The 26,912-nt window shown below is 41.4% G+C and overlaps 1 protein-coding gene across 1 annotated transcript; it reads left to right on the forward strand.

The window, feature by feature from the left end:
• The first annotated feature begins 1,012 nt into the window (after window positions 1-1,012).
• On the forward strand, window positions 1,013-26,688 carry slc39a14 (solute carrier family 39 member 14). The gene is made up of 9 exons (XM_076104819.1): window positions 1,013-1,579; window positions 9,561-9,919; window positions 12,305-12,482; window positions 16,387-16,556; window positions 18,322-18,444; window positions 21,462-21,635; window positions 22,063-22,288; window positions 22,371-22,555; window positions 23,727-26,688. The coding sequence occupies exons 2-9, from the start codon at window positions 9,602-9,604 to the stop codon at window positions 23,907-23,909; spliced, it is 1,557 nt and encodes a 518-aa protein (XP_075960934.1). The 5' UTR covers window positions 1,013-1,579; window positions 9,561-9,601; the 3' UTR covers window positions 23,910-26,688.
• Window positions 26,689-26,912: the final 224 nt, after the last annotated feature.

Raw genomic sequence — 26,912 nt, forward strand, 5'->3', positions numbered from 1 at the left:
TTTTACTTTGGTTCTGTGGTTTTTCAGTTTTTGAATTCACAACCAAAAACGGAAATACGACCGCCCATTTCCGTTTTTGGTTTGAAACGAAAAACGAGAATACCATGGTATTTCCGTATTTTGGTTTTTCCGAATTAACGGTAAAACAGATGACTAAAACGTACACGGACCGAGAGGTCCCGGGTTCAAATCCCGGACGAGCCCATTATTTGCATGGATTTAGCATATAATCCTCATCGGTGAACAAACCTTACATTGTGGACTGTTGCATTTCTTAACCATTATTGGAGGTCCATGTATACATGGCATGAAAGTGTTTGTGTTTTATGTTGTTGTACTTTAACGATGCAAGACAAAGACAAACAATGCAAGTGTTGATCTACTGATAATTAAATTAAGAGATAATCCAAGATATCGCATATTCTATGGACAGAAAAAACATTTACTGGTAATAAAATAAAGAAATGTTGAATTAGAATAAAGAGATGTTATTAGTAGGGACTGTACAAGACAGCCATTAGTCAATAAATAACAACATAAAAAAGGAGATGGCGTTGTACATTCTTAAATGTCTTTCTATTTGTCTGTTCTATTGGTTTTCTTCTTTTTATTGTGGCAGGAAGTGACACTATTACTTTTCCCCAGAATGAGGTAATTTATTCCTTTCTGTCAGATGTAAAAAAAAAAAGAAAGAAGGTAAACAAAGAGGACGGCACAGGTGTGTTCAGCCTGTCATAATTAATTTACACAGAAACGTATATAAACACATGAAACCAGAGGATATTTATTAATTTATTCATCAAATGTTTCATTTTGTCATTGAATCTGTATGTTTTGACAAAAACGAGTAAATATATTATTTTAAATTACCTCTTATCAGGTGACGTCAGGTTCAGGGTTTAAGGCCTGAGGGGGGACATTAAACAACAAAATCTGTGCAATATAAATACACTGTGCAATACAACAATTATTCTGTCTGCATATATAATATTTTAGTTATTCTTTACTTAGTTAATATTCTCTACTGTTTTATTACTTATTTATAATACTTCTTTACTTCATTGTATATATTGTGCATTTTTATATTTAATATTTTTTTTAGTCTGTTGTTTTTATTGTATATATTGTGTACTTTTATATTTTATATTTTATATTGGCTGTAGCGAACAAATTTCCCCTTGCAGGATTAATAAAGTATCCATCTATCTGTCTGTCTGTCTGTGTATTCTTTCTGTCTGTGTATTCTTTTCAGGATCTTGCAGTACCCGCCGTCGGCCGCATGGGGGAGACACAACCACTTTGAAAAAAAAAACCTTCAGAGGACGAACTGCCGACGTCACCACTGAGAATGACCCCACCACATCCTCCACGCGCTGCTGCTGCCGTTGCTGTGTGATGCTATTTGAATGGGGGGACGAGGAAAAAATAAACGCTCCTGTCCGTCCGTCCGTCCGTCTCTCTGTGAATGAGTGAACGTACCGGAGACATTTTATCTAACCTGTCTGTCTGTGACCTATCAAGAGGGACGCTGTTGTTAAAGAGCAGTTTGACGTCAGGACTGATTTTCTGCATCACCCCGGTAAGCTATTTGTAGCGGCTACTAAAATAAAAAACAACGAAGAAGAAGAGGAAAAAGAAGCCGGCTAATATGACCTGGCTCTACCTTTTTAGCTAGCTAACGCTAACAGACAGCGGTCTGCTAATTGACCGTTAAGACGTTTATTAACACATTAGAGGCTTATCGCGCCTGGGTTAGCTTGAATCAAGACTTGCTATAGAAGCTAACTTAATGTAGCTGGATCAAGTTAAGACTAACTGGCTTGTCCGTGGGGTTAGCTGGATCAAGTTAAGACTAACTGGCTTAACTGGCATCATTCTGTAATAATGAAAACCTGAGCGATGGAAAGAGTGTGGGTGTCCAGGCGAGAGACAGGAAACATGCTTAAAGAGTAACGCTCCAGTCATAGCGTCCTATTACTAGATGTTTCTTCCTCTAAATTATTCTGTTTCAAGTGGAGGAAGAAGTAAATATTCAGATCCTTTACTAAAGTTAAAGTACTAGTACCTGACTGTGAAAATACTCCAATACAAGTAAAAGTACCACATCCAAAACCTTACTGGGGTAAAAGTATGTGTGCACTTGAATTAACAAAAAGTAAATCAATGCGTACTCGCATGTTCTCTGTCATTGTCTTATTATATTAAGTAAAACATCTTTATGAATCCCAGAGGTTTCTAAATGATGTAAAAGTATTGTGTCTCATTATTTGAGCTGAGAAGGGACCATAGTTCTGTATTTAGTTTATTCTGCCTCTGGACCTTTTATTATTATTATTGTAAATAATTTATAGGTGATAAATATACAGTAAGTATTGTGATAAGCTGTGGTTCAGTGGTGGGAGAAGTACTCAGATCCTCTACTTATGTATAAGTACTAATACCACACTATGAGAATACTCATAGTCATTGTTCTTCTTCTTGTTCTTCTTATTGTAAAGAATCTGTAGGTGATAAATATACAGTGTGTATGGTGATAAGCTGTGGTTAAGTGGTGGGAGAAGTACTCAGACCCTCTACTTGTGTATAAGTACTGATACCACACTCTGAGAATACTCTACTGTAAATTAAAGTCCTGCATTCAAAATCTTACGTAGGTAAAAATATGTATCAGCAAAATGTACTTAAAGTACTTAAAGCAAAAGTATTGATTGTGCAGTAAAAGCTTCCCTGTCAGTGTTTACTTATGCATTCATGTGTATGTTGAATTTTACTGCTCTAGATGTATACACGGTTGTGCTACTTAATATTATTTTTGGCTTTTTGCCTTTTATTGGAGAGTGATAGTGGAGAGAGAGGGGATGATAAGCAGGAAAGGGATTCGAACCCACGCTGTTGTGGTAAAGAGAGGTTGGCCCATGGGGCGCCCGCTCTACCTCTTGAGCCAGGTTGGACTCATTTTTACTCCTTTATCTTCTGTTGTGTAGTTTAATCTACAGCAATGCGTCATATTCTATGAGGTCATCATATGTTTGTCACCACGTATCTCTAAAAAGATAAACAGACCTGCTTTCAGCTTTGTGACGATGCATCTTCCAGCTGATTGAACCGGCTTTTTAAATACTTTATTTATCTTGAGAATCTTCTCCACTCACAAAGGAACACTTTATCCTTCAGTTTATAACAAACATTTAAAATCACCACAATAATGTGGTTTTCACTGGAAAGTAAGGAGATTAAAAATAATAACCTGAAAAGTAACTAAAGCTGTCGGACAAATGTTGAGTAAAAAGTACAATTTAGCCTCTAAATAGTGGAGTAGAAGGATAAAGTTGCATTAAGTGGAAATACTCAAACAGTACTATTACCTCAGATTTGTACTTATACTTATACTCCCTTACATTCCACCACTGTCTGTTTCTGCAGTTGTCTGCATAATTAAAAGTAATAAATCCCTTTAAATTAAGGTGATGCCTTCCTGAGATCTCTCTAGTGGTGAAAAAAGCCTTAAATCCTGAAAATAAACTATCAATCATGCTTCATATGGTCACGATGAACCTTAAATAGTCTGTCATAGGATTTTCCAGGTTGGGGAAAGCTTTGGAAAAACAGTTTGATTAATGTAAATTATAAACCATTCATGTATTTGTCTACTGTAATCATGCAAAGAGCAGACATGGCAAAAGTAAACAAAGATTTTCAGAGCTTTAGGGTGTTAAATAAGTTATGCATTAATCTTAAGGAGGTAAAATGTTCGAACTACTTGAAATATAACTGTCGGCAAGTTATTTTCCGGCGCTTATCATATGTTTTATTGTAAGATAATATTCTGCTAAGTAACTCAAACTGCAGCTGTTAGATACATGTAGCTAGTTAGGTAAAATGTTTAACATTTCTTTATGAAATGTAGAAACAGTGTTAAAAAAAAAACCCAAAACAACCGCCACAGGTCTCAATGCGCTCCGTGGTCTTCTGCATCCCGACCTCTGACCTCTAAGCTGGCCTCTGGGTAGAAGTGAGGACCTGACTCAGACCCAGTCATGTACAAACCCTATAATCATGTGGTTGAATGGTGCTTTGTTGCACACTCGGGATGAGTGGAGAACATTTACGATGCGTTCGGTGAACCGCCGTGCGGCCATCTTTCTCTCCTCTAATGACGGTCCTGGTTGATGATATCACAGAGACAGTAATTACGGTCGTCGGGGTGAAGAGTGATGAGCTCAGCCTGCCCTTCGCTCCAGCGGTATATAAAGAGACCCGGGGATGAGACGGGAGAGTGTGTAGACGTGTGATGACCGGCTGCTTTGAATCCAGAAGGAAGTAGTGAGGGACAGCTGCTGTTGGTGTGTCTCCAGTCAGGAAAGGTACGGTAGGCTCTTTAGAAAAAGGTTTCTGCTGGTGTCTGATTCTGAATGAGACACACGTCTAATCACAGGCTATTAATGTTAATAATGGTGTGTTGGTGACGGAGCTGCAGCCTTCTGTTGGGTTTTATATTGTGATCACCAGACCTCACCAGATACGTACCTCTCATGATATAGTGCTGCTGATGCTCTTGTTGTTTTTTTTCTTGGTAGTAAACTGATGTGTCGCCGTGAACTCTGGGAGATTGTGAAAGGCATCTTTCACTGTTTTCTGATATTTTAAACGATTAAATCAGTCAGTAATTGGTGAGATTTTCTGTGGTGTACTTTGATAAATTGAATTGTGTTGATGTGGTATTTGATTGCAAATTCTGTCCCCGAACGAAAATTTAAGATAAAGCCTTGACTTAATTCATCTTGTGCCAACATTTTATTATTTTTTATTATTGCAGTAAAATGGGATTATTAATTAACCATACAGCAATGTCATGAATCATTGGACGGCATACAATTAAATGCAAAAATGAAAACACACACAATTACAGCGCTAAAGGTCTTTTGAACCAGGTTTAGTGTGCTTTTAAAACCTTATTGTGTGGCGTAACAGCACAGTCACATCTGACCATCTCGTTGGTTTCATGGCGGTAGATTTAAATCCAGATCCTGACCTAAAATAAGTTGAGTTCAGATGAACTGCAGGTCTGTCTGCCTTCACCTCTCACCAAACTACTGCACAGTAGATCGATGAGACTCCCGTCGCTTATGTTTGTTGCTGCAGGAATAGAAAACACATGAGGATGGCTTCTCTTGAAACTGTTTCAGACGAGTAAAAGGAGAGTCGAGATCCAACAGACCAGTGCAGAAGTGTCAGAGAAGAACACGTTGCCAAAATAGAAAGTGTTGTTAACTTAATCTCTGCCTGAGTTACTCACCAACCTATTTAAAAGCATTGTGTGTCGGTTTGGAGTGGTGACAGTTTGTATGGTTACACCATTTGTCTCTTTCCTTTGTGCTGTGTGCAGGCTGGTGTTAGCGTCTCCCCTTTGACCTCCTGCTCCACTTAAGACCGATCAGAGGTTTTATTTCTGCTCAGTCAGGTGGTGGAGTTGATGATAACAAAGGGACATTTCTCCCCGAGCTGTGTTTACACGGGTCCAGGAACCCTGTGTGCTGAGAGACGTGGCCTTATTGCTGATAACTCTGATCGTTTGGTTTGCCTGATAAAGCCTAATCACCATTGACTCACTCCCGGACTTTCTCTGTTTTTCTTAAATGTATCACATGTTTGCTCGTGGCTTGAGTGGCAGTCACCTGTTTGTTTTTCTAATCTGACAACGTCACGAGAGGAAAGTCTCAAATTTTCGAAACAGGGAAAAACAGGAGACTTTCTAAGAACAGAGAAAGATTTGAAAGGCTGAGCAGAGCAGAGTCGAGTGCATGCCGCTGGGACTGAAGTCCAGCAGACTGTGACTAAACATTTTCCCTTCATGCTCTTCCCTCTCGCGTCCTCCGCCGCTGACTCTCGTATTCAGCATCGTATTCAACTTCGTGGCAGAGGCCTTCGAAGGCTGCAGACTGCCCGTCTCTTCCCACCGTCCTTTATCTCCACAGCCACAAATAGGCCTTGGACTCCTCAACGAGTGTGCGGTGACACCGGTCTGACCGGACGGGCTGACATTTACCAAGCAGCCTCTGCATTGTTTTGATTGGACCGCGGCCGTTTGGACCTTTCATGCTCTCCGGAGCAAAATCAGGACGCAGTGCATGTGTATTTAACGTCCATGTTATCATCGCAGCAGTTTGACAGATCCTCTTCCTCACTGGTTATCTTATCCGCATGCCAAACAGAGCGCAGCCGATGCTGTGTTTTTGAGGAGGATATCAGTACTCGAGAGTTTTAAAAGGCAAACGCATGAGCTAAGAAAATAAGAATCCCGTTCAATGTTTGTCCTCTAAACTTTAATCAATCAACTTTAATCAAAATTAAATGAATATCGGCATAAACAGCAATTGTTGCAACTAAACAATGATCTCAAACAAAAAAGAAGCAGTAACGATAACTCATTATTACCGTGATCACCATCACAAAGTTAACTGAACGGAGGAAAACATTTAATTTGCTCCATTTACTTAAACACTGATGCATCATTTGCAGATTACTTGTGGTAAGTTGATGTAATGTTGGATCTTGGGTGTTCCCACTGGTATCGTAAGTGCTTTTGTTTCCCAAACTAAAGACCACACTTCCCATAAGCCCTGTTATTTCTCAATGCAAGTCGATTCCACTCCTTTATCACCTTTGCCTCGGTTGTGAACAGCCATTGTTTTAACTTTAGTGGAAATAATCTCATGCTTAAATGCAACGCGTACTCTGCCTTTAACCTGTAAACACATTAAGAAGGCCAGTGTTTATCCAGGGCATGTCCGTCTTTGTGCTGCTGCCTTTAGTCACTCCTAAACATCTCATCACACGTCGCCTCTCCGTCACTCTTCTCTTCATGAAAAATAAATGTGGAAGAGGAGAGCTGAGGCCTTTTGGACTTATTGTTGGACGTTTATCCCGTTGTGAAACTCTTGACCGGTGTAGGTTGAAGCAGCAACACTGCTGGAGAAAAAGCTTCAAGTAGTGTTTGGGGATACGAACATCTACATCTAGATAATACAGATGTATGCTCTATTGTTGTTTCACCTTTATTTAACCAGCTAAGTCCCAGCGATGCGGAGAGTTTTGGCATAAAATGAGCTGACAACCACCAAAAGACTTCCAGTAATCGGTTATCAGCTTCCTCCATTTCATTTAGCCGTCTCTTTAATATCTCTGCAGTGTTACACCTTTGCTGGCAATGCTGCAAATCAGTGGGAACAACTCAATGATGGTAATGTTTGGATTAATGTCAGGTATTTAAATTAGTAGATTAGCAAAAAAAACAGACATTCCCATCAGTTATTTCATGGAAAAACTGGTTCAGCAAGTGAGCTTACTACGACACAGTATAGGCCTGTGTATAGACATGCATCTGTCTATCTAAATATGATATAGAACTGAGTTCTGTAATGGAAGATTTGATCCATATTATACACAAGGGCTGCAATAACAATGATTTTCCACTCTCAGCAGCATTGTTCCCTCCTGGCTTCCACTGAGTCTCACTAACAGCAGCAGTAAGGAGGGCAAGGTTCAGAGGATTGAATAAGAGAGTTGTGCTCCGGGGAGAAAAGAAATGGCACTAAAGAGACTTAAAAACAGGATTTTCTTTTCTTATTTTCTGTACCCTGCTTTCCACTTGCTGGAGTTCAGAATACGGCCTCATTAGAGCGAGCACAGGTGGACAGTTTGAGAGAGAGAGAGAGAGAGAGAGAGAGGATGCAAGTCATTGAGGAGATTTATTGAAGGGGAGAGTCTTCTCTTTGCCTCGTAAAGTTTGTGATTATACTCAGATTAGAAGCAGACAGACGTGTCACATTTCCACACAGCTGACCTCCACAGACACATAAACTCACTTGGCCACATGAGCAGTTTGGATGTAGCGCCTTGCCCAGCGGCATCTCGGCAGCACACTGTCTATAAAGAAAGAAGAGGCAGAGTCGGTGTGTCATTTGTTCAGACTCTCCTGGCTTTATAAACCAGTTATCTGGAGGTTCTAACCCCTCGGCGACAGAGAGGTGATCCTATTGGCTGGCAGCATGATGGGTTCCTCCACAGCAGCTGAATCGGATGTTTTGCGAGCTGCAGTATTTCCCCGTCAGATTCCACTGCCGGCCTTTATGTTGTCACATATAAATGGAGGAGGAATGCTCATTGCAGCTTCATAAAAGAAATACTAACGTGGCTTTGGCTCGGTGCTGGACGCTGTGGTCTTGAGTGTTGGATTGGAATGTGAAGGAGGCAAGTCGATGGGGAAGAGCAGCAGACAGAACATTTAAGCTGGCAGCTGCCATTTCTGGTTTATTTTCTTCTTCACTGCTTCTTCACCCTTTCCTATTTCTTTCTTCTCACCGGTGAGTCGTAGCCTTTTTTTTTATCTGTCTCTCCTCCGCTGCACTCCTGAGGAGCTCCCTTCAGGCGTTTCTTCCTTCCACCCCTCCACCCCCCACCCCCCCCCCCCCCTTGACTCCATCACTGCTCCAAGGTAACCTGTGGGCATTACTCAGCACACTCTGAGCCTCGGGGCAGACAGACTGACTCAGGGGCTTAACGCACCAGCTATCATTAGAGGCTCTGTAGGAAAAGGTGAGCGTTTCTTCACACAAACATGAATGGTGTCTGTTTATTCAGCCTCAGCTTTGCATGTGGACCTGCAGGGTGGAATATTGTGTGTGTGTGTGTGTGTGTGTGTGTGTGTGTGTGTGTGTGTGTGTGTGTGTGTGTGTGTGTGTGTGTGTGTGTGTGTGTGTGTGTGTGTGTGTGTGTGTGTGTGTGTGTGTGTGTGTGTGTGTGTGTGTGTGTGAGCACGCATTACGGGAACATTACAGTGTGCCCCGTGTTTTGTGTGCACATGAAAGTTTGTTTCAGGGATGAAAAAAGTTGGAAGCGCTATGCAGTCAGAATGCTAACATACTATTTTCCCAACCACATTGGCTTATTTGAAATATGAATTTTTGTAATTCTTGTGTGTGTGTGTGTGTGTGTGTGTGTGTGTAAAAAACTGCTGTGTTTTAAGTGAAGAGGAAAAACACTCAGTGTCCTTACAGATAGAATGATGAATCGGTTCATGTCTGGTTTGTGTTTCAGAGAGTGTTACATACTGATGGTGTGTGTGTTGTCTGGTGAATGTGTGCTGTAATTGTGTGTAATTGTCTGTTTCTCCTGCTGGTTTCCTCCTCCCTCTCTGTGCTTTGTGCTAATGGTCCATCAGTGGGCCTTTGAGTGGACTTTGGGTGTTTAGGATTGTCCCCTTACCTGCTAAATAATTTAATATACAGATGCCTAAAGCTGCAACGTGCAAGGTATATTCAGTACGCAATAGGGTTGTGCATCAATGTTCTTGAGTGCTGTCCTACAGTCATTTTGTCTAGTATTTCAAACTGTTCTGTAACTAAAACATGGCACTAAATGCTTCTTCAAATCCTGTTTTGTTGCCTAATAGTTGATCAATATTCCATCTATCAGCTTGATTTAAGTGTGTTCATTTAATGGTGTTTTTTTAGTCCTAGTTTAAGTATTTCTCTTATTCTCTTCCCGTCCTCCCTCCACAGACCGACGTCCTCCAGCCAGTAAAGAAGCCAGAAAAGAAGCCATGCTTCTCTGGTCCCCTCATGGCCGAGCCACCACGTCCATCACCCTCCTCCGGTGCCAGCTGATGTTTGTTCTGGCCCTGGCTGTGACATGTCAGGGAGAGGGTCAGACGCAGTCCCCCGCTCAGGTCCTCCAGGACCTGCTGTCCCGCCACGGAGACAACGGCACCATCTCGGTGCCCCAGCTGCGCTCGCTGCTGGCCCTTATCAGCCAGGGTCAGGGTGAAGGGGACGCAGGCGACGGCGACGGCGACGGCGACGGCAGCAACGTGGCGCAGACGCCGACGATAAACACACCTCTCAAGTCCAACCGCTCCAAGGTGAGAACTAAACTGAGTTCTTTGAGTTCAGGTGCAAAATTAATCTCCGCACAAGAAGCTACCACGTTTTGGTACTAACTTTTTTATAATGTTTAATTAATGAACATGATTTAAGAAATATAATGACTTACTGTAGCACTCGCTCACGCTGTTTGAAACCCTTTAATGATTGAAGCTACTTGGCTTGTAACATCTGCTATTAACTTTATTTATATAACAGCTTAAAAACAGAGTTTACTAAATGCTTTGAGAGACCAAGGAAAACACTGATATTAACAGTTCAATAGATGAAACAATAAAACCAATCGATACAATAAGAATAAAATAAAATAAAATAAAATAAAGTAAAATAAAAAAAAATAAAAAAAAATAAAAAATAAATAAAATAAAATAAAATAAAATAAAAGTAAAAAGATGACATCATATAAATAGCCAGTCTGTAAAAACTAGTTTTAAGAAGATTAGATTACTGATTCTGCGACAGCCAATGAACAATGAACAGCCAGATGTGAATGTGATGACCACTGGAGGTTCAATGTAAATGCATAAAGGAAGACCTCTGCAGTCAGCACTGTTATGTAAATGATGTGCTTGTTTTATTATAAACTGAATTTGGGAAGCCCTGATGACGGAGCGGTCTCATTCTTTGACCATGTTGTTCCCCGTCTCTTTTTCCCAGTAATACCTTTACTGTCAATCAATTCATTTTTCAATCTTAAAAATGTCAGAAAAGAGTAAAACTGAACTGGCTGCTTGGTGGAATTGTGGCGAGGATAAAAATGATTGCTTCTTCATTTTCTCTGGCTTGTTAATATAGTTTAGTTTAGTTTACTTACAGTAGATTCATATTCTTTAGCTTCTTACCCCTCAAAGAAGACCAGATATGTGATACAGTCCTGATGGTTGAGGAGCTATAGTTCATTCTGGGTATATTATATTCGTGTGCTACATGTATACCCGTATCTCCTTCACCGGGACGTGTATTCACATTGTTTTGAGGAGTTGCACGTTAGCTGTTTCAATACTTTGCCTGGACGGTAACAGTTTATCCTGAATTAAGAAAAGCTGTGTGTGACATTTGCATGTGCAAAGCTGTGTGTGACATTTGCATATTAGACACACAACAGTGTAGGCTAGACAACGACATCGTTGTCTAGCCTACACTGTTGTGTGTCTAATATGCAAATAGCCCACTTAGACACTTAGTCTTGCTGTGTTTAGATACTTCTAGAATAATACATGAATAGATGAGCTCCCTCTTGCTGGAGGATGGCCTGTGGACACGGACACAGTGGGCTTAATGGAGATGACGTGCAGGTGAGGCAGAAATCATGTGGCTAATAAACAGCTTTTATAGTTTGGAAAAAGTTTATCTCAAGTTGAAGTGAAATGTGGCAATATGTTTCCGCTAAAGGTGTTGTTAAACAAAATAAGTATCGCTTCACGACTGCCTATCGATGAGGGGAAAAGTATAGATAGCGAATGGAATATCTTGCTGTACACTCCGTGCATGTTCCTCATTTTCTGGCTTTTTTGTTGAGTTAGAAAAAGCACCTGCTGTGGTTGGTTGATGTAGGCTCGTCAAGTTGGATCTTTATCATCCAGACTAAACCTGAAATACTCCTTCAACAAGGGGAGCGGCATTTTCTCATTTTATTTTACCCAGTCCTCTAGGCCTAACGTTATCCCTATCACTCCTATCCCATCTTTGTCAGCCAGTAGAGCGGTAGACTGACCTCTGATGGGACATCGTGTGCACTTCAAACAGTAGAAAGAATAGCGTAAATAGCGTGGAGTACCACCCAAGCCCGGTGGATACCTCCGAGCTCCTCTCAACACGCTCCAGCAGAAGAGGTAAATCCAACTTTTGTCCTGCCTGGAAGAAGCAGGAGCCACCGGTGCCAGACAGCTGAAATATTTAGCATATTTCCCATGCTTAGTGTCGTGGGTGATTGACTCACTTGCTGATGTGCTTTTGAATAGATTTTCCCTGAGTAATGGTGGCAGAATAATAAACTCTTCTGAGAAACGAGATACAGAACAAAGAGGTGAATGTCACGTGTAGTTCAGGTACTGGAATGTACACGCAGTCCTTACCTTTGTGAATATGAAAATACAAACAGGCGGTGCCCATTGTTGTAGAGGTGTGAGACCAATAACCATCACTGCTCACCACATGTGGTGAGGCTCTTTGTCAGTAACGTGTTCATTCACGTGTCGCACGCATGTTGTCACAGGTGGCTGCTCGTCTCTAAATACTCCAATCTAATTCGAATTAAAGCTAATTTCTGCCCGCAAAGCACCCTGACCTGCCACTGAATACATACCTGGCTAACTCAATTGTTTTGAAGTAAAATGGTATCTTCTCTTGGTTTTCATTCCCAGTGCTTGCCTGCAGACACGCTGGCCGTTCACAGCATCAGCGAGCAGTCCCGGCTGGACGGGCCGGGCCTGCGGGAGCTCTGCCCCACCATGCTGCAGCAGCTGGATGCCGGCTCCTGCAGGGCGCAAAAAGAGGAGGAGTCAACCGTTGACCCCTCCCCCAGGCCCACAGACGCTGAAGGTGAGCACAGACCATTAATATAAAATGTTAAATGCTATTTGTCTATCTTTGAGAACACTGAAGGTATTTTTTGTAAATGTTCATTAGTGCATCAAATCTTCAGTTGAAAATCACCCCCAAAGAAAGTGGGATCTACTCCTTTTTGAGTATGTTTTGCACACAGTACATACTACATACATATACATACAGGGCTCAACAATAAGGAACGCCCGCATGTCCTGGGCAAGTAAAAAGCCACGTTGGGCTAGTAAATCTAGCAACTCACTTGCAACGATTGGGCAAGGGGGAAAAAATGAAATTCAACACATGATTTCTTTTCCCCAGAGCTGATGATTGGAGTAGCTAAGGAAGTTAAGCCTGCTGAGCACTTGAGTCACCTTTTGTTGTTTTTAAATATTTTCTATGAATAAACTAAACGTCTCATCTCTTGTGATAAAATGGCACCGAGCCTTTAAATGATCCTGGAAACAGGAGTTTAGTTGGGTGGCGTTACAAACTTAACTTAAGTCTTTGTTGTTTATCACTTATAAGTACAACAATTTCTATAGAGGCAAGTACAAATTTACTTCAGGCAAGTAGATCTCTGACCCACAAGTAAAAAAAACAAAAAACATCAAAGAGGAACCTGACAGGGTGGAGAAGTTAGAGAGATGGACTAACATAATGTTAGTTCTAGTCTTCTCATGGGTTTTGTTAACAACAACAAAAACAAAGAGTTTCAGCAGCTTTATCCTTTAACTGTCTGTACCTATATAGTATGTCAGAGGAGTGTTGAGTGTTGTGTACTTTTTGATGTATTGATGTTGGGTAAACTTTGCTGTTGGCTTTATTCGTCTAATGTATATTTAAACTGTTTTTGCTCCTTCTAGAGTGAATACATACATGTTTTTTTTCCCACTCTTTGTTATTTTTCAGCCTAATGCAAGGAGACCTTCAAACAAAACATGTCTTCGCCAGATCTGAGCTCCAAATGTGTGTTTTGCTGCCTAGAGACAGTGATATCATGATGCCCCCGAAGGGGATGGAAGCCAAAATAAGCACGCTCAGTTAGCCAAGGCTCAGATTGCATTTCTCAGTTTGGCTTAAAAACCAACCCAGTCCACAGTCCTGCCTCAGTCAGCACATCCGGTATGTAGCAGAGATCTCGTCCAGGTAAAGACAGTCGGGACAGGAAAGCATCCCAGCAACAAAGCTGCTGACTCGCTGTAACTCCAGACACACTGCCGACTGTCCTTGAGAGCCCTGGAAGCCATTTTTGGCATCTCCATCCAATTTAACGAGCCTTCTGAGCTCTCATTGGGTGGAAGCTAAATTGGCGTTGCAGCACGTGGCTGGTATAAAAAGCAGGCTAATGACAGACTTGGTTTAACTCGTCGTGTGACGTTCTGCCCTCGAGGCTGCAGCAGAACTCGTGCTCGACAGCAGCGACGCTCCAGGAATGTTCTCAGTACTTCATTAGTTTCCACCTAAAGAAAAATAACAGCCTTCAGAATGAATGTGACGGCCGCGGACATCAATGGCTTCATATTCTTTCTAATCTCGTGTGTGGCCTCACACATTTCACTTCATTTAGCCCGGTTTATCTCCTCCTCTGGCAGGTGGAGGAGAGTTGGTTTAAAGGCCCAGAGCTGTGGCTCTATCTCTCCCTCTGCACGGGTACATTTGTTTTCTCTTATCCTCCGCTCATAAACCCTCAAGCTCGCCTCACACATGCCCTGGTAGACGGCTTATTTTGGCTCGAAAGCTGTTTTTCTTTGCAGGGTGCGAAGATTTGCCGGCAGCAGGGAGGCGGATGCCATGGAAACCTCACTGACTCGTATATCCTGATCGTTTCCCATTACGTTTACTACCAAACGTTGAAGTCAGACCTCCCATAATCAGCACCTTTTATTAAAACCTTTTCTAATCCAGCTTTTGTTTCATTTTTACAGCGTGGAGAAGTTATCTCACCGCGTTGCATTCATCATAATTCTCTCTTAATTTAACATTTATTTTCCTCTAAACTTCACAGGTGCTGCAGCCGCTGACAAAAAGGGCACAAAAACCTTCAACAAATGTCAAGAAGCCTTATTTGTTTTTCTACAGGTGCCAGTTAAAGCAGTGGTTCACTACCTTTTTTGGGCCGGGGACCCTTAAAAGCAAAGAAAAAGTCTACTTGTGACCCGTAGGTTAATTTAGAGATAGAAGAGGTACAACTATAAACAATATTTCACAACCAAATTAAAAATGAGAGAAAGATAGATAATTCTATCTAGTTAATCATCATTTCAGCACTTGGCAGTGTCCCAAAGCCTTTGTTGGGAACCACTGAGTTAAGGCTCAACATACATAAACATCTGCTTTTAAACCAGCAGAGCTGAGTTAGTTAAATTAACATCTAATACATTTGTTTGCATTTTAGTAGAGCTGATGCGGATAAATGCTGTGAGATCAGTATTTGATTTTTAACTTGAATTTAGCATAGCATTTATTTGACAACATAACTGTACTGACAACAGTTTGATTGATGATGCAAGGCTCAAGCTGCGTTTACAGCTGAATTACCGCACACATTATGCACGGTAGTATTTTTTTGTTTTTTAACGTTACTCCTTCCTCTTCCATCCAACCTTTGCCGTCACTCAAACCTCCAGTGTGGGGCTTTTCTTTCCTGAGCGTGACGGTGATCAATTGCTTCTCCCTCACCGGAGTCTTCATCACTCCCCTGTTGAAGACGCGCTACATGAAATACGCGCTCACCTTTTTCATCGCTCTTGCCATCGGCACGCTGTACTCCACTGCCATCCTGCAGCTGCTGCCAGAGGTTTGCCATCCATCCATATTTCTATCTACGTTTTTAAAAAAATATTTTCGCATCCCACAAACCCTTTTTTTATGCTTTTTAAAAACACACAAACACCAAAGTTGAAAGCCTCTTTAGTTCCCTGTAGTGCCTCATGGCTGTTTATAAAACCAGTGCACCTTTAGACAGGGGCTCCTTTGTCTGTCGTGGTCATATCTGCTTCCTCTCCTTCCTGCCTTTTGTGTTTCCTCTGTGGTTTTCTCGGGCTCTAATAAGCACTCTGGAAGACCTTTTGGTTTCGCTCTACCCTCACTGCATCCCCGACCGCTTGGCATTGTTTTGCATCTGTGTCTGCAGCTTTTCTGGCAACGAGATGTCGGCCAGCTATGATGTTTTTTCTTGGAGAGACGGTTCAGCTCTCTTCTACCACTGCAGCATGAGATAGCATGTGATTAAAGTGTTTTCACTCACTCTGTCGTTTGGGCTTCGTGGTTCATAAATTTCAGTTTAGTGTAAGAGAATCCTGGAGAAATGGGGCGCCGCACCCTTAAAGCGTCCTTCAAATTGAAATGTGACAACGTTGTTGGCAAGGCTCCCTCTGCTGCTGTTGGGCTGTTTGAAGTTCATTTGCCCTCTTTTGTGTCTGCAGTGGTAGCTAGTGTGTACCTCGGGGCTAAGACAGTGACACAGATGCACCTGAGTGGACGAGGACAAAAGTGTGTGTGTGTGTGTGTGTGTGTGTGTGTGCGTGCAAAAGTAAACTGTAATTTTACCCTAATTGCTTCCGCTCTCTATCAAAACACATGGGGTTCGAGGACTGCTTCACAGGACAACAACTTCCTATCTTGAAATGCAAATGAAAGGTGGTGTCACTTCTCAATCAATGAACAAATGAGCTTGTTGTCTCCGGTGTCTATGAAATCAATTATTTTTCTCAGGATGATTTCATTCTTACTCTTCTTTTCAGGGAGATAACTGGTTGGTGTTCTCTTAACTTTTTGTTCCTTGCCTTTTGTGATTAATGTGATTAAAATCAGTTCTCAACTAACTACTTCTGTCTTCTTTTTTTGTTTCTCCTTACCTTCCCCCCCGTCTGTCCTCTGCCTCCTCTCCGTTGATCAGTGTGGGGTTATGGGATCCTATGTGTGACACTGATCTCTCTGTGTTCGCTGGTCGGGGCCTGCGTGGTGCCCTTCATGAAGAAAACCTTTTACAAGCGGTTGCTGCTCTACTTCATAGCCCTGGCCATTGGCACGCTCTACTCCAACGCCCTGTTTCAGCTCATCCCAGAGGTAGACGCTCTCTCTCAAGACGCTGCCGTGGCGCTCTTAGTTGCAGTGCAAGGTTGCTACGCAGTTTCAAGGAAGGGAACGAGCAGGATGAGTTATTGTTGTGTATATTGAAGAGTGACTAAACCCCAGAGTTAGGCTGAAGTGCCTCTACCCTGGAAATTAAGAAAATGCTTCTAGAACAGTCAAAAAGTCTCAACTTTGGCCTGTAAAGGGGGCTAAGATACAGCAAGTCACATCTATAGGAAGCTTATTTTATGTAACCAGTGTAGCATTAGAATCACAGCACAGCTCAAGCCTTTCCTCTCTTTTCTGTGGAGTCGTAAATCAGTGTAAAGAACTGATTATCAGGCGTTAGCAATGTGCTTTCCTACGCTGTGACATGAGTGTGTGGATGAAGCATTACGTTTACCCATTTAGCTCCTCGCTTGTTAGCAAGCTAGCTTGTTAACTCCACCCTTCTTTCATGCTACAGTTGCAGAACATAAACAAGTGGCAGGTGACCTGCTGGGCTCGGTTTATGTTACTGTTACTGTTAGCCAGACTTTGGTGGGGCTGGTTAGTGGCAAACGTTGCCAACATACACATCACCTGCTTCCACATCAGCCATGAGCCAAATAAAATTTCAATAGCCGGGTTTCAACCAGTTGACGGCAGTTTGTTATATTTATAACACAATATGTAGAAATCAAACGCTTTGCACTGAAATGTCAATAGTAGGACCTGACCATCAAAACACCAATAAAAACCGATACGCAACGGTTTTCTGCTGAACAAAGTGTTTTGGGGGTTTAGTTACTCTTTAATCTAGAAGGAGTCTTGTACTCTAATTGGCAACCATTTTACCACCAGTTACAACCAGCATTAACTAAATTGAGCAACGAGCAAACTCTTACATTTTGAAATGGAAAATGCATAGTAATCCTTGTCACTGCAGATTAGAGTTGTTTTAGTCCAAAAGACATTGAGCTTTAATGATGTACGTCACCCTCATTAATCAATTCAGGCTTCTCATTTAGATTAAGTTTAGCAAGTGTTCACACTACGAGAGACAACAGCAACAAAAGGCTGAGAGTGGTCAGCGCTTCACGCAGCGACAAGAGGTTGCGCGTCAGTTTGTAGCGTTGTGTTGCTAGCTTCTATTGAGAATGACCTGAAAAACGTTGCTTTGTCGCTTGTAGTGTGAACACACGAGGTGCATGTCCACACACTGACTGAAGTTCAAAGTCTCAGCTTACACAACCCATACATATGAGAAACAGCTTTTAAATGCTGTCTAGACGGTGCCCACGCCTATCATGGCCAGGTTTACAGCTGTTGTGTGTTTCATTGCATCAGTTCATCTGAGATGAATAGTGAGAAGAAAACAAGCTCAGAGCTGAAGTGGTTTGATTTGTGGGAGGTTTGTGTCTATTGAAGGGGAGACGGTTACATACATAATTCAACCGGTCTCAGATTGGAGGCTGCTGTGAAATATCTCTGCAATATCTTTAAAAGGACGTCGGCTCATAGTTGATGTTCGTTCATCAATCGACCCCGACAGTGAAGATAAATGTGGGGAAATGATTTAGTTTAACTCTTTGCCAGAAATGAAACTTCACACTTGGAGTTCAAAACAAGCAATTCACCAACCTCTCAAAAACCTGCTTAATTACATTTTGTCAGTTAAAATACCCACATTAAGAGATGTCAGGCAGAAATGATGTGATAACAGCTTCTAGAAACACTTCTAACAGCCTCACACCATCTTCTTTTTCTACAATGGTAGGCCTTTGGTTTTGACCCCATGAAGGATTTCTACGTGTCCAAATCAGCGGTGGTGTTCGCAGGCTTTTACCTCTTCTTCTTCACCGAGAAAGTCCTCAGAGTGCTTCTCAAACAGAAAAACGGGGTGAGTACATGTGTGGAGGGTTGAATCTCCCCCACCGAGAGAAGGCCGGAGAGCACGCTCCACTGTTATTTTACAGTAGAGTTGCTTCTTAATAAATCTACCCTAAACTGGTTTACAATTAAAAGTATTTAATCCTACTGAAGCTAATACAATTACAGAATGAAGTACACTACTAACAAAATATATAATAATATGATCCGCGCAGAAAAGCTATTCACTCGCGACTCAGCCTGAAAACACAGATGCTTCCACGCTGAGAGCCGAGTAGGAAGAGAGTGAATACCTTTCCAGCACTTCCTCTTACAGTTTGAAATCCCCTCCCTTTTGGCCATCTTAATTCCTATTGGCTAATTTCGGTTGCCTCCTCCTGGCGTCAGGCTTCCGAAAACCCTCGCGCGGGCACAACCTGCAAATGTCTGTCTAGAAGTCTGACTTTCCCTTGGCTATTCTTCACAGTTTAATACATTCAATGACTGTCTTTTATGGCTTAACACTTCTTTGGTAAACATTCTATATAAAGATTAGGATTTGCAACTTTTGGCAAAAACCTTCACAAGCAAATATTAAGGTGCTACAATTCTACTAAGATACACTTCTAACTACAAATTCTAAAACACTTCTAATTATGAATCTTCTAATTATGTATTCCAACATACTTCTAATTATGATTTCTTAATTATGAATCATTAAACACTTCTATTATAATTTCTTAAAACACACTTCTAAACCCCAAATTTCCTACACATGCACGGCAAGAATGACGGGATATATATATATATATATGGTTTTATTGTTGGATACAGGCGGTGGGACAATAGCAAATTACAATGACGACAACAAGCATATCCATAAGATCAATACGTAGCATTAAGATGTGTTAGCTTTAGCTTTTCACTTTGAATACTTTTCTATGGAAGCTGTCGAAGCAGCAGGAAGTTTGAGAACAAAGAAGCCAGAAAGGTGGGGCTTAAAACCAAACTGTCACTTTAATTTATAGATATATTAGTATTTCCTCTTCTTTCCTTCAAAAATGGTGTGTTTTTACAATTGAGCCTGTGTGAGTTATAAGAGTAGAAAGTCACAGAAACTGCTGTTACTTGATGTTGAAAGAGCTGCGAGAAACAGTGCACATTTAATCATCTTTAATTATCTGTTGCTCTGAGCACCTTCATGACGTATAGTTTAAATTGCTCCGCTGATCCACTGATCTGTGGCAGGTTCAACCAGTTAGGACCAGAGGCACCGGTGGTTCAAGTTCACGGCCCTGCCTCCAGGAGTAACGTTACGTTAACATAGTTACCTAATGTGCACTGGACTGTACTATTCATACATCGTAGTCACACGTATGCTCACGTGTGTCGTTCAGAGAGGAATTCAGCTTTACGTTCGTTCAGATGTTTAACATCACAAAGTTCTAAGGCTCCAGTCAAAGATATCCTCTTTTACCTTCAACTGGTCATGTTTGAAGTAAAGAAACTTTAGTGCTCAAACAACTCAATCATGGGGACTTGACAGTCTTCAGGAGGCAATTTCGAAGATCTTCAACCACACAAATGTCGGAGTCTTTTTTGGTTAATTAGTTTCATATTACTTATTTGTCTGTTGCTTTTAAAATAATAATAATTATAGTACAATGAAACTTCTTATTTTTATTCAAAATGGTATTTTCTTAAGTTATTTTAATGTTTAAATAACGACTGGGGGAGACGTGTGATGAGCCTTTTAGGCTTTTGGCCTCGCTTGTATATTCTGTTATTATTAATATTGTTTTGTTCGATTTTTTATGTGCTAATAAACAAAAGAAAAGAAGGACCGATTAATCAAGCAACTATAGATTTAAGGATATTAAAAATAATCATTACATGCAACTGTAATCTGATTAATTAACACAAGACGGTTACAGAGAAGGTTTACTGGCTGCATCATTTTGTGTGTTTGTTTTATTTATTGATCTTTAATGTCTGGTGTTGAATCCATGCTGAACTAACTTCTCGTTGTAGTTCACGTCTTTCTTTCACAGCTGTAAGTCCTTTATAAGGAGTATTGTGTTCATGGCTGTGAACGCGTTCAGTGTGGTTGTATTTGTTGGCTCTTGGCCACTTCTCTGCCTATTTGCTTAAGAGCAGTAGTAGTGTACGTGTCAGTTGGTCTGAAATACAGATCTAGTCACTTTGGTAAACGAACAGCAGCGTTTCAACCTGCAGATTTTCCTCTAAATTAGATTTAAAACCAGCTTTAGTGAAACACTAAGCTGCAGACGTTCATAGAGCTTTCCAGAGAGGCTGATTTCATTCACAAAAAGCAGCAGTGAGTGTACAGTAACGGCTTTGATTGCGGGACAGTTGCTCCACCTTGTGGTTGCTGTGCTCTGGGTCATGTGGTCCAGCCAACATAATCACCAACTAACACATCGACCTGCTAATCCAATTACAGACGCTCTCTCACCCACATTAGCACCTACAATGCTGCTGCCAAGAAACGGACATAAAGGACGATTAGCAGCTCCAAATCTGTCAGCGTCGGCTTTAAAATGTGTTTGTGTATTTAGTGTGTAGTACTGAGAGGAGAACCTGCTCACTGTGATGTCAGGCTCTGGCAAAGTATTCTTGAGAAACACTGAATGTGTTCTGCTTCCAGGAGTGATTTTCTCAAACTGACTCTTCACCTGTGACGTTGTTTCAGGTGTGAGGAAAGCTTAATAAGGTGTTTTAGTTACACTACTGGGAATAAAGAAACGCAGCGCTCCTTTTTTATCAATTTTTGCAATTGCTTTATTTCATTACACATGTAGTAGATGGTAAAATACATTTTAAAAATCATTAATAACTTTAGGATAACAACAACAAAGTGAGAGTTAAATGCATTTTAAAACCTAAATTGATTTACAAAAATTCAAGGTTATTTTTATTTTTTCGTCAGCAAGTAAATACCCAGTAATAGATCCGTCAAAATGGTTCATGTATATTATTTATGATGAACATATTCTGTATTGATCGTGATGTCTGTTTTATTCTCAGAGCCACGGTCACAGTCACTACCCCAGCACGGACCGTTACTCGTCAGCCGACGGCCACGTGGAGGAGGGCGAGAAGGAGAAGCTGCAGCACAACGGAGAAGCCAGCAGCCTGGCTCTGGGGAAGGTGGACTCGGGGGAGGGCGAGCTCATGCTCAGTCCGGCTCAGACACCACAGGTGAGTGTGTGTGTGTGTGTGTGTGTGTGTGTGTGTGTGTGTGTGTGTGTGTGTGTGTGTGTGTGTGTGTGTGTGTGTGTGTGTGTGTGTGTGTGTGTGTGTGTGTGTGTGTGTGTGTGTGTGGATTCTCTGCATTTTGTCGTTGGATTTTTATCTCTGAGGATGATCTTTCATGTTGCCGACCTCGGCTTGGCAGTAAATGGCTTCTCGGACACTAGTTGCTCTGCTAGTTATAAACTAAATATTATGTTAATCTCAGTATTAAATACCTTATTACTAATGCAATACAAGCAGGATAAGGCGCCATGACATCATTGGCACGGATTGCTTACTTTTTAATTTGCCAGTACGTGTCATGATGACAGGTTCAGCTGGTTCTCATGAAGTCAAACTGCTGTAAACTCAGTCTGTAACTCTATCATCCCAGGACTCCCAGAGCCCGGACAGCGGGGGGCGGTCCGCCGGCGGCTGCTATTGGCTGAAGGGGACGACCTACTCCGACATCGGCACGCTGGCCTGGATGATCACGCTGAGCGACGGCCTGCACAACTTCATCGACGGCTTGGCCATCGGCGCCTCCTTCACCGCCTCCGTCTTCCAGGGCGTCAGCACCTCCGTGGCCATCCTGTGCGAGGAGTTCCCCCACGAGCTCGGTGAGTCGGGAGCTCCAAAAGGCTGCTGCTTTGAAAACTAACTTTGTTTTCGCCTTCCTTAATGTTCTCTCTCTGCTACCAGGAGACTTTGTGATCCTGCTGAACGCTGGCATGAGCATACAGCAGGCTCTGTTCTTTAACTTCCTGTCGGCTTGTTGCTGTTACCTGGGCATGGGCTTTGGCATCCTGGCCGGCCACAGCTTCTCCCCCAACTGGATCTTCGCCCTGGCCGGGGGAATGTTCCTCTACATCGCTCTGGCTGACATGGTCAGTGTTTGGGGGGGGGGGGTTTACAACACAGATGAATGTGTTGTAAGAGGAGGATGGGTTCTCATTTAAACAAAAGCAGACTCCTTTTAAGATCTTTAGAACTCTGGAAGAGGACGCTTGTAGTTGGGGAAAGTGTGTCACATCGTGTACATGTGGTTGATTGTGTCAGGAAGAAAAATCTGTCGCCCAACAACAAAATCTATCCAGAAATAAAAGATTTTTATGCCAGCAGTAAATGTTATTTTTCAAATAGTTCCTTATTTATTCAGTGAGTAAAACAATAGTCTTTATTAAAAGTCACATATTACTTTGACCTAACAAGACAGGGAATAATAGGCACGCAAAAAGTGTTGTTTTTGGCTTCATAACATTCATGTCTTCACACACATAGAAAGAAGATCTATTTAAGAGTAGATCTTCAGAAGCATGTTATCGAGGTCAGGCTACAAGCTGAAACGCGTTGGTCTAACAAGGAATTTGTTCTTCATTCTACAAGTGTTCTTACACCTTGGAAGTTGGTGAAGTTGTGCCGGAAATCAGGACTTCTAGAAGATAATATATATATTTAATGCAGGAAACACAAAGCTGTTCAACCAGCGCCTGTATTATAGAATACAGGAATTGTCATATAAGAAGAAACAGACTCGCATAGTTAAATAATCATTTATTTATCCTCTATTGATGCAGGGGGACCTTATGGTTTATCATGAATTTAAGATTGTTTGTTTTTCGCTAAGAAAGATGCGTGTCCTGAAATTATGTGATGCAGTAAAAATATTACTTTATTAAGAAAATGGAAAGTTAAGTGTTTCCTGTATCCTTTAGTGCCATTTTAAGAGTTTTTTTCAGCATATTTTGATGATTTTCGGGGATAATATCATGAATCACAATTATTCTGTCCAGGATAATCGTGACATAACGTTGTGCTGATCTGTAAACAGTTCTCAGCATAGTTCCTTCATCTGACATCCTGCTTCAGTTTAATTAAATGTCTGTAACTAAACTCAGTACTAACTCAAAGACGCTCTCCAGCGTTTTTATTAACGCGCCTCAGTAAAGTCGTAACATCCGGACTGTTAGCAGAGCAGGTGCGTGATTACTATTTGGACTTTTCCCTGAAGATTAAAAAGTTCTTCATGTCTCTGTGTTTTTTTTTTTGGCTTCTCAGTTTCCAGAGATGAACGAGGTGAGTCGGGAGGAAGAGGACGCCGGCGGCCGCAGCTTCCTCCTCGTCTTCGCCATCCAGAACGCCGGCCTGCTGACGGGCTTCGCCATCATGCTGCTCCTCACCACCTACTCTGGTCAGATACAGCTGGACTATCGCCAGACACACCAGCTCGGACCAGTGTGAAACTCACAACTGAGATGGTTTTTTTTTTTGTGTGCGCTGGTGTAAACTGACCCCCAAGAGGAGGGAACTTCTCCTCTTGATCTTCCTCCCATCCTCGGTTTCCAGGACAGTTTGGCTGCTGTGCGGCAGGTACGCACACCTCCTCTTTTAAAAAACACTTGAGTAGCCGTTCATGCAGAGTTCACACATGCAGTAGATCCCCAGCAAGAGCAAGAACCAGCCTTCATTTAAAAAAAAAAAGTTTTATCGACCTTTTCCCTGAGAGCTGCTCCCTCTCACGCTTTAGAAATATCCCCTGAAGCAGTGAGTTGACTCAAAACTTGTCCCTCTATTCTCCGGACTACTGATCAGCCATTTTCGGCTCCGGATCTTGTTTTCCTTCTCTCAGTGGTTGTCATTGAGCCTCAAGTGTTGAGATTCACTAGATGCAGAGTATTTCTCTCACTAACCCTCGGTGCCCGCAGCACTTCCTCAGGAGGTGGAAAAAGCACAATCAGGTAACAGCAGCTGTATTATTGACATCCTTCTTCCCCCAGACTTTAACCTCCTGCCCTCTTCATCACATACCAAAAACAAGTCGTTGCCAACCTGAACTGGAATTTTAATTAACTTCAAACTGACTTCCAGCTGGACTCAATTGTTTGTGTTTTGATGTTATATTTTTTTATGCGTGATAAACATGAACTCGGACTTCTGAAGACCAAATATGGGCAGACCATTGAGAATGGTGAAGGGCTACACGGACACACGGACTTTCAGTTAGAAACCCCTGAAGAAGCCTCGACCAGATATGTCACGCGACATAAAGAGTTTGATGTTTGAGGCTTCATGCAGATCAACCCTCTGCGCCCTCGTCGGCGTTCCTCCCTCTAGTTTACCATCTGTGCCCTTCATTGACATGTCATTGAATCGTTTTTTTTATTCCTCGTATTCTTGAGCTGAAAATGCAAATCTGTGGTCTCCGCACATCCCGTAGAGGCTAGTTCTCCCTCAATGATCTCTTCTTTTACAGTTCAGTAAAGGTTCAAATAAGATGAGTCATATATACACACATCTACGCCTCCTTCTCTGTGACCGTATCCATATTAATCATAATAATGATAGAAAAATTAAGTTATATACTGTATCTGTTTAGGTTGTCATGACAAACCCTCTGATCCTCTCTGAGCTGCACTACATGGCCAAAAGTATGTGGACAAGCTTATGTGCAGGTTTTTTGTGGGGTTGTTTTCCATGGTTTGTTTAACGGCTGCTATTTTGGTAATAAATTAAATGTTTATGTCATTTTTTTTTAAGCACAAATGCAAAAAACTGACCGGCTCCTCTAATGTTAGGATATACAGTTAAGTAAATATTTCTGGGGTTTTTTGGCATGTTGGTCAAACAAAACAACGACAAAACGAGTTATGATATGTTATCAATCAGACACGTTAAAGTGGAAACAGACAACTTCCCCTCACCTCTAGTGTTTCTCTGTGGTTTTATTGTTTCTGTCGGAAAAACAAATGGATCACTTTACGTTTTTTACTACTAGCGACAACAAAGAACACACTGCGTGTTGTTTCCCACTGTTCGTCTTGTCCTCGACTGGGGACAGTTACTGCAAAATAAACTCACATTGATGCTCTTTGGTAACTGGGGATAGCTACCGATAAATGGAGGCTTATAGGGAACCAGTTTAAACGCAGATGGTGTCATTATTCTACATCCATTTGATTGTGCAATCAATACTTCATACCGTTAAAGCAAAAAAAACTATACTGACACTTTAATCGATAACTAAAATATAGTTGGCTGTCTGCAGTCCTAGAAATGTAGCTTGTTTGCTTCAAGATAAAATAATATGTTAGACGACAGGCTTCCAACTTTGTGGCAACATTTTTCTGTTTCCTGTTTCAACATGATGATCCTTACAGTTCCAAAATCTGCTGCGAAGCCTCTGTGTACTTTTGGCCACTGAAAAACGGTTCATGATCTGTAATGGTGTGTGTGTATCGGAGTTGTTGCCGTTTGTCATATTGTAAACGACAGCAACTGTGACTAGTGTTGTTTAGGTTGAAACAGCCATTCACACCAACGTCCTCCTTTCTGCTGCTGTGGACGCTACAGATCACTCTCTGCTGATCCACATTTACTGACATCGGAGTGCACATATGTTTCTCCGTTAAATATTCAAAAAGCAACACAGAACACACAACATGCTTTACTGTAGATTCAATATTAGAATATAAGAAGAGCCATAGGTTATTATTTATGAGAAATAGAAGTTGGGAGCCATGATTGGCTCTCACAGTGTAAAGACCTAAAGGGCGAGCTATTAAAACGGTTACCACGAGGTACAGTATTACTGCTGCTTGATATTTAAGATGTATGGGAGATTATGCATTGTTGTTAGAGCCATAGAATATTTATTTTATGCTTTACACCCAAGATAAAATATTCAGTTTCGGTTTACATCACAAGCCATGAAAGCAGACGAAAGTTCAGTCTTTTTGTTTGTTGTTTATCTTTTGTTTCAGTATTTTATTTTGAAGGAATGGGACCTCTCATTGCGTCGCACATTTAAAGTCAGCGTAGACACACAAATATCAGAATTTTTGGTCAGTTATAATATAAACCAATGTTTGACTTTTCTGGAGATTTTGATAATTTATTGATGTGCTCTCAGACTTTATAATTTAATAATAAAAAATATTGTACCTAATGTAATCTATTGGAATCCTCAACAGCCTTCAGTGTGTCATGGACATCTTTTTATAAACATTCTTTTCCAAGAAAATCATGTGTCAAGCGTCATTGTTGTCTTGTTTAGTCTTCTTAACAGTTTATTCAACTTATTTATGTTCTGTGCAAATGATCTGTTCTCCCTATAGTCCTCTCTTAGAGCAAAGCTTCAGTCGGTATACAGGTGTAATATTCTATAGATAGTACAGCAGATGTACTTTGTACCTTCTTTCTTTTAAAGGTACGAGACAAACAAACCAAATCACATGAAGGATTTTC

The sequence above is a fragment of the Anarhichas minor genome, unplaced genomic scaffold (assembly GCF_050575085.1).
Source record: "Anarhichas minor isolate MPS153535 unplaced genomic scaffold, ASM5057508v1 ptg000030l, whole genome shotgun sequence".
NCBI lineage: Eukaryota > Metazoa > Chordata > Actinopteri > Perciformes > Anarhichadidae > Anarhichas > Anarhichas minor.

What these genes read in the sequence shown, in the direction of transcription:
- slc39a14 (XM_076104819.1), top strand. Translation starts at nt 9,602, where the DNA reads ATGCTTCTCTGGTCCCCTCATGGCCGAGCCACCACGTCCATCACCCTC. An exon ending in CAGGCCCACAGACGCTGAAG is followed by an intron (nt 12,483 to 16,386) that starts GTGAGCACAGAC and finishes TCCGTTGATCAG; the next exon opens with TGTGGGGTTATGGGATCCTA. An exon ending in TGTTTCAGCTCATCCCAGAG is followed by an intron (nt 16,557 to 18,321) that starts GTAGACGCTCTC and finishes CTACAATGGTAG; the next exon opens with GCCTTTGGTTTTGACCCCAT.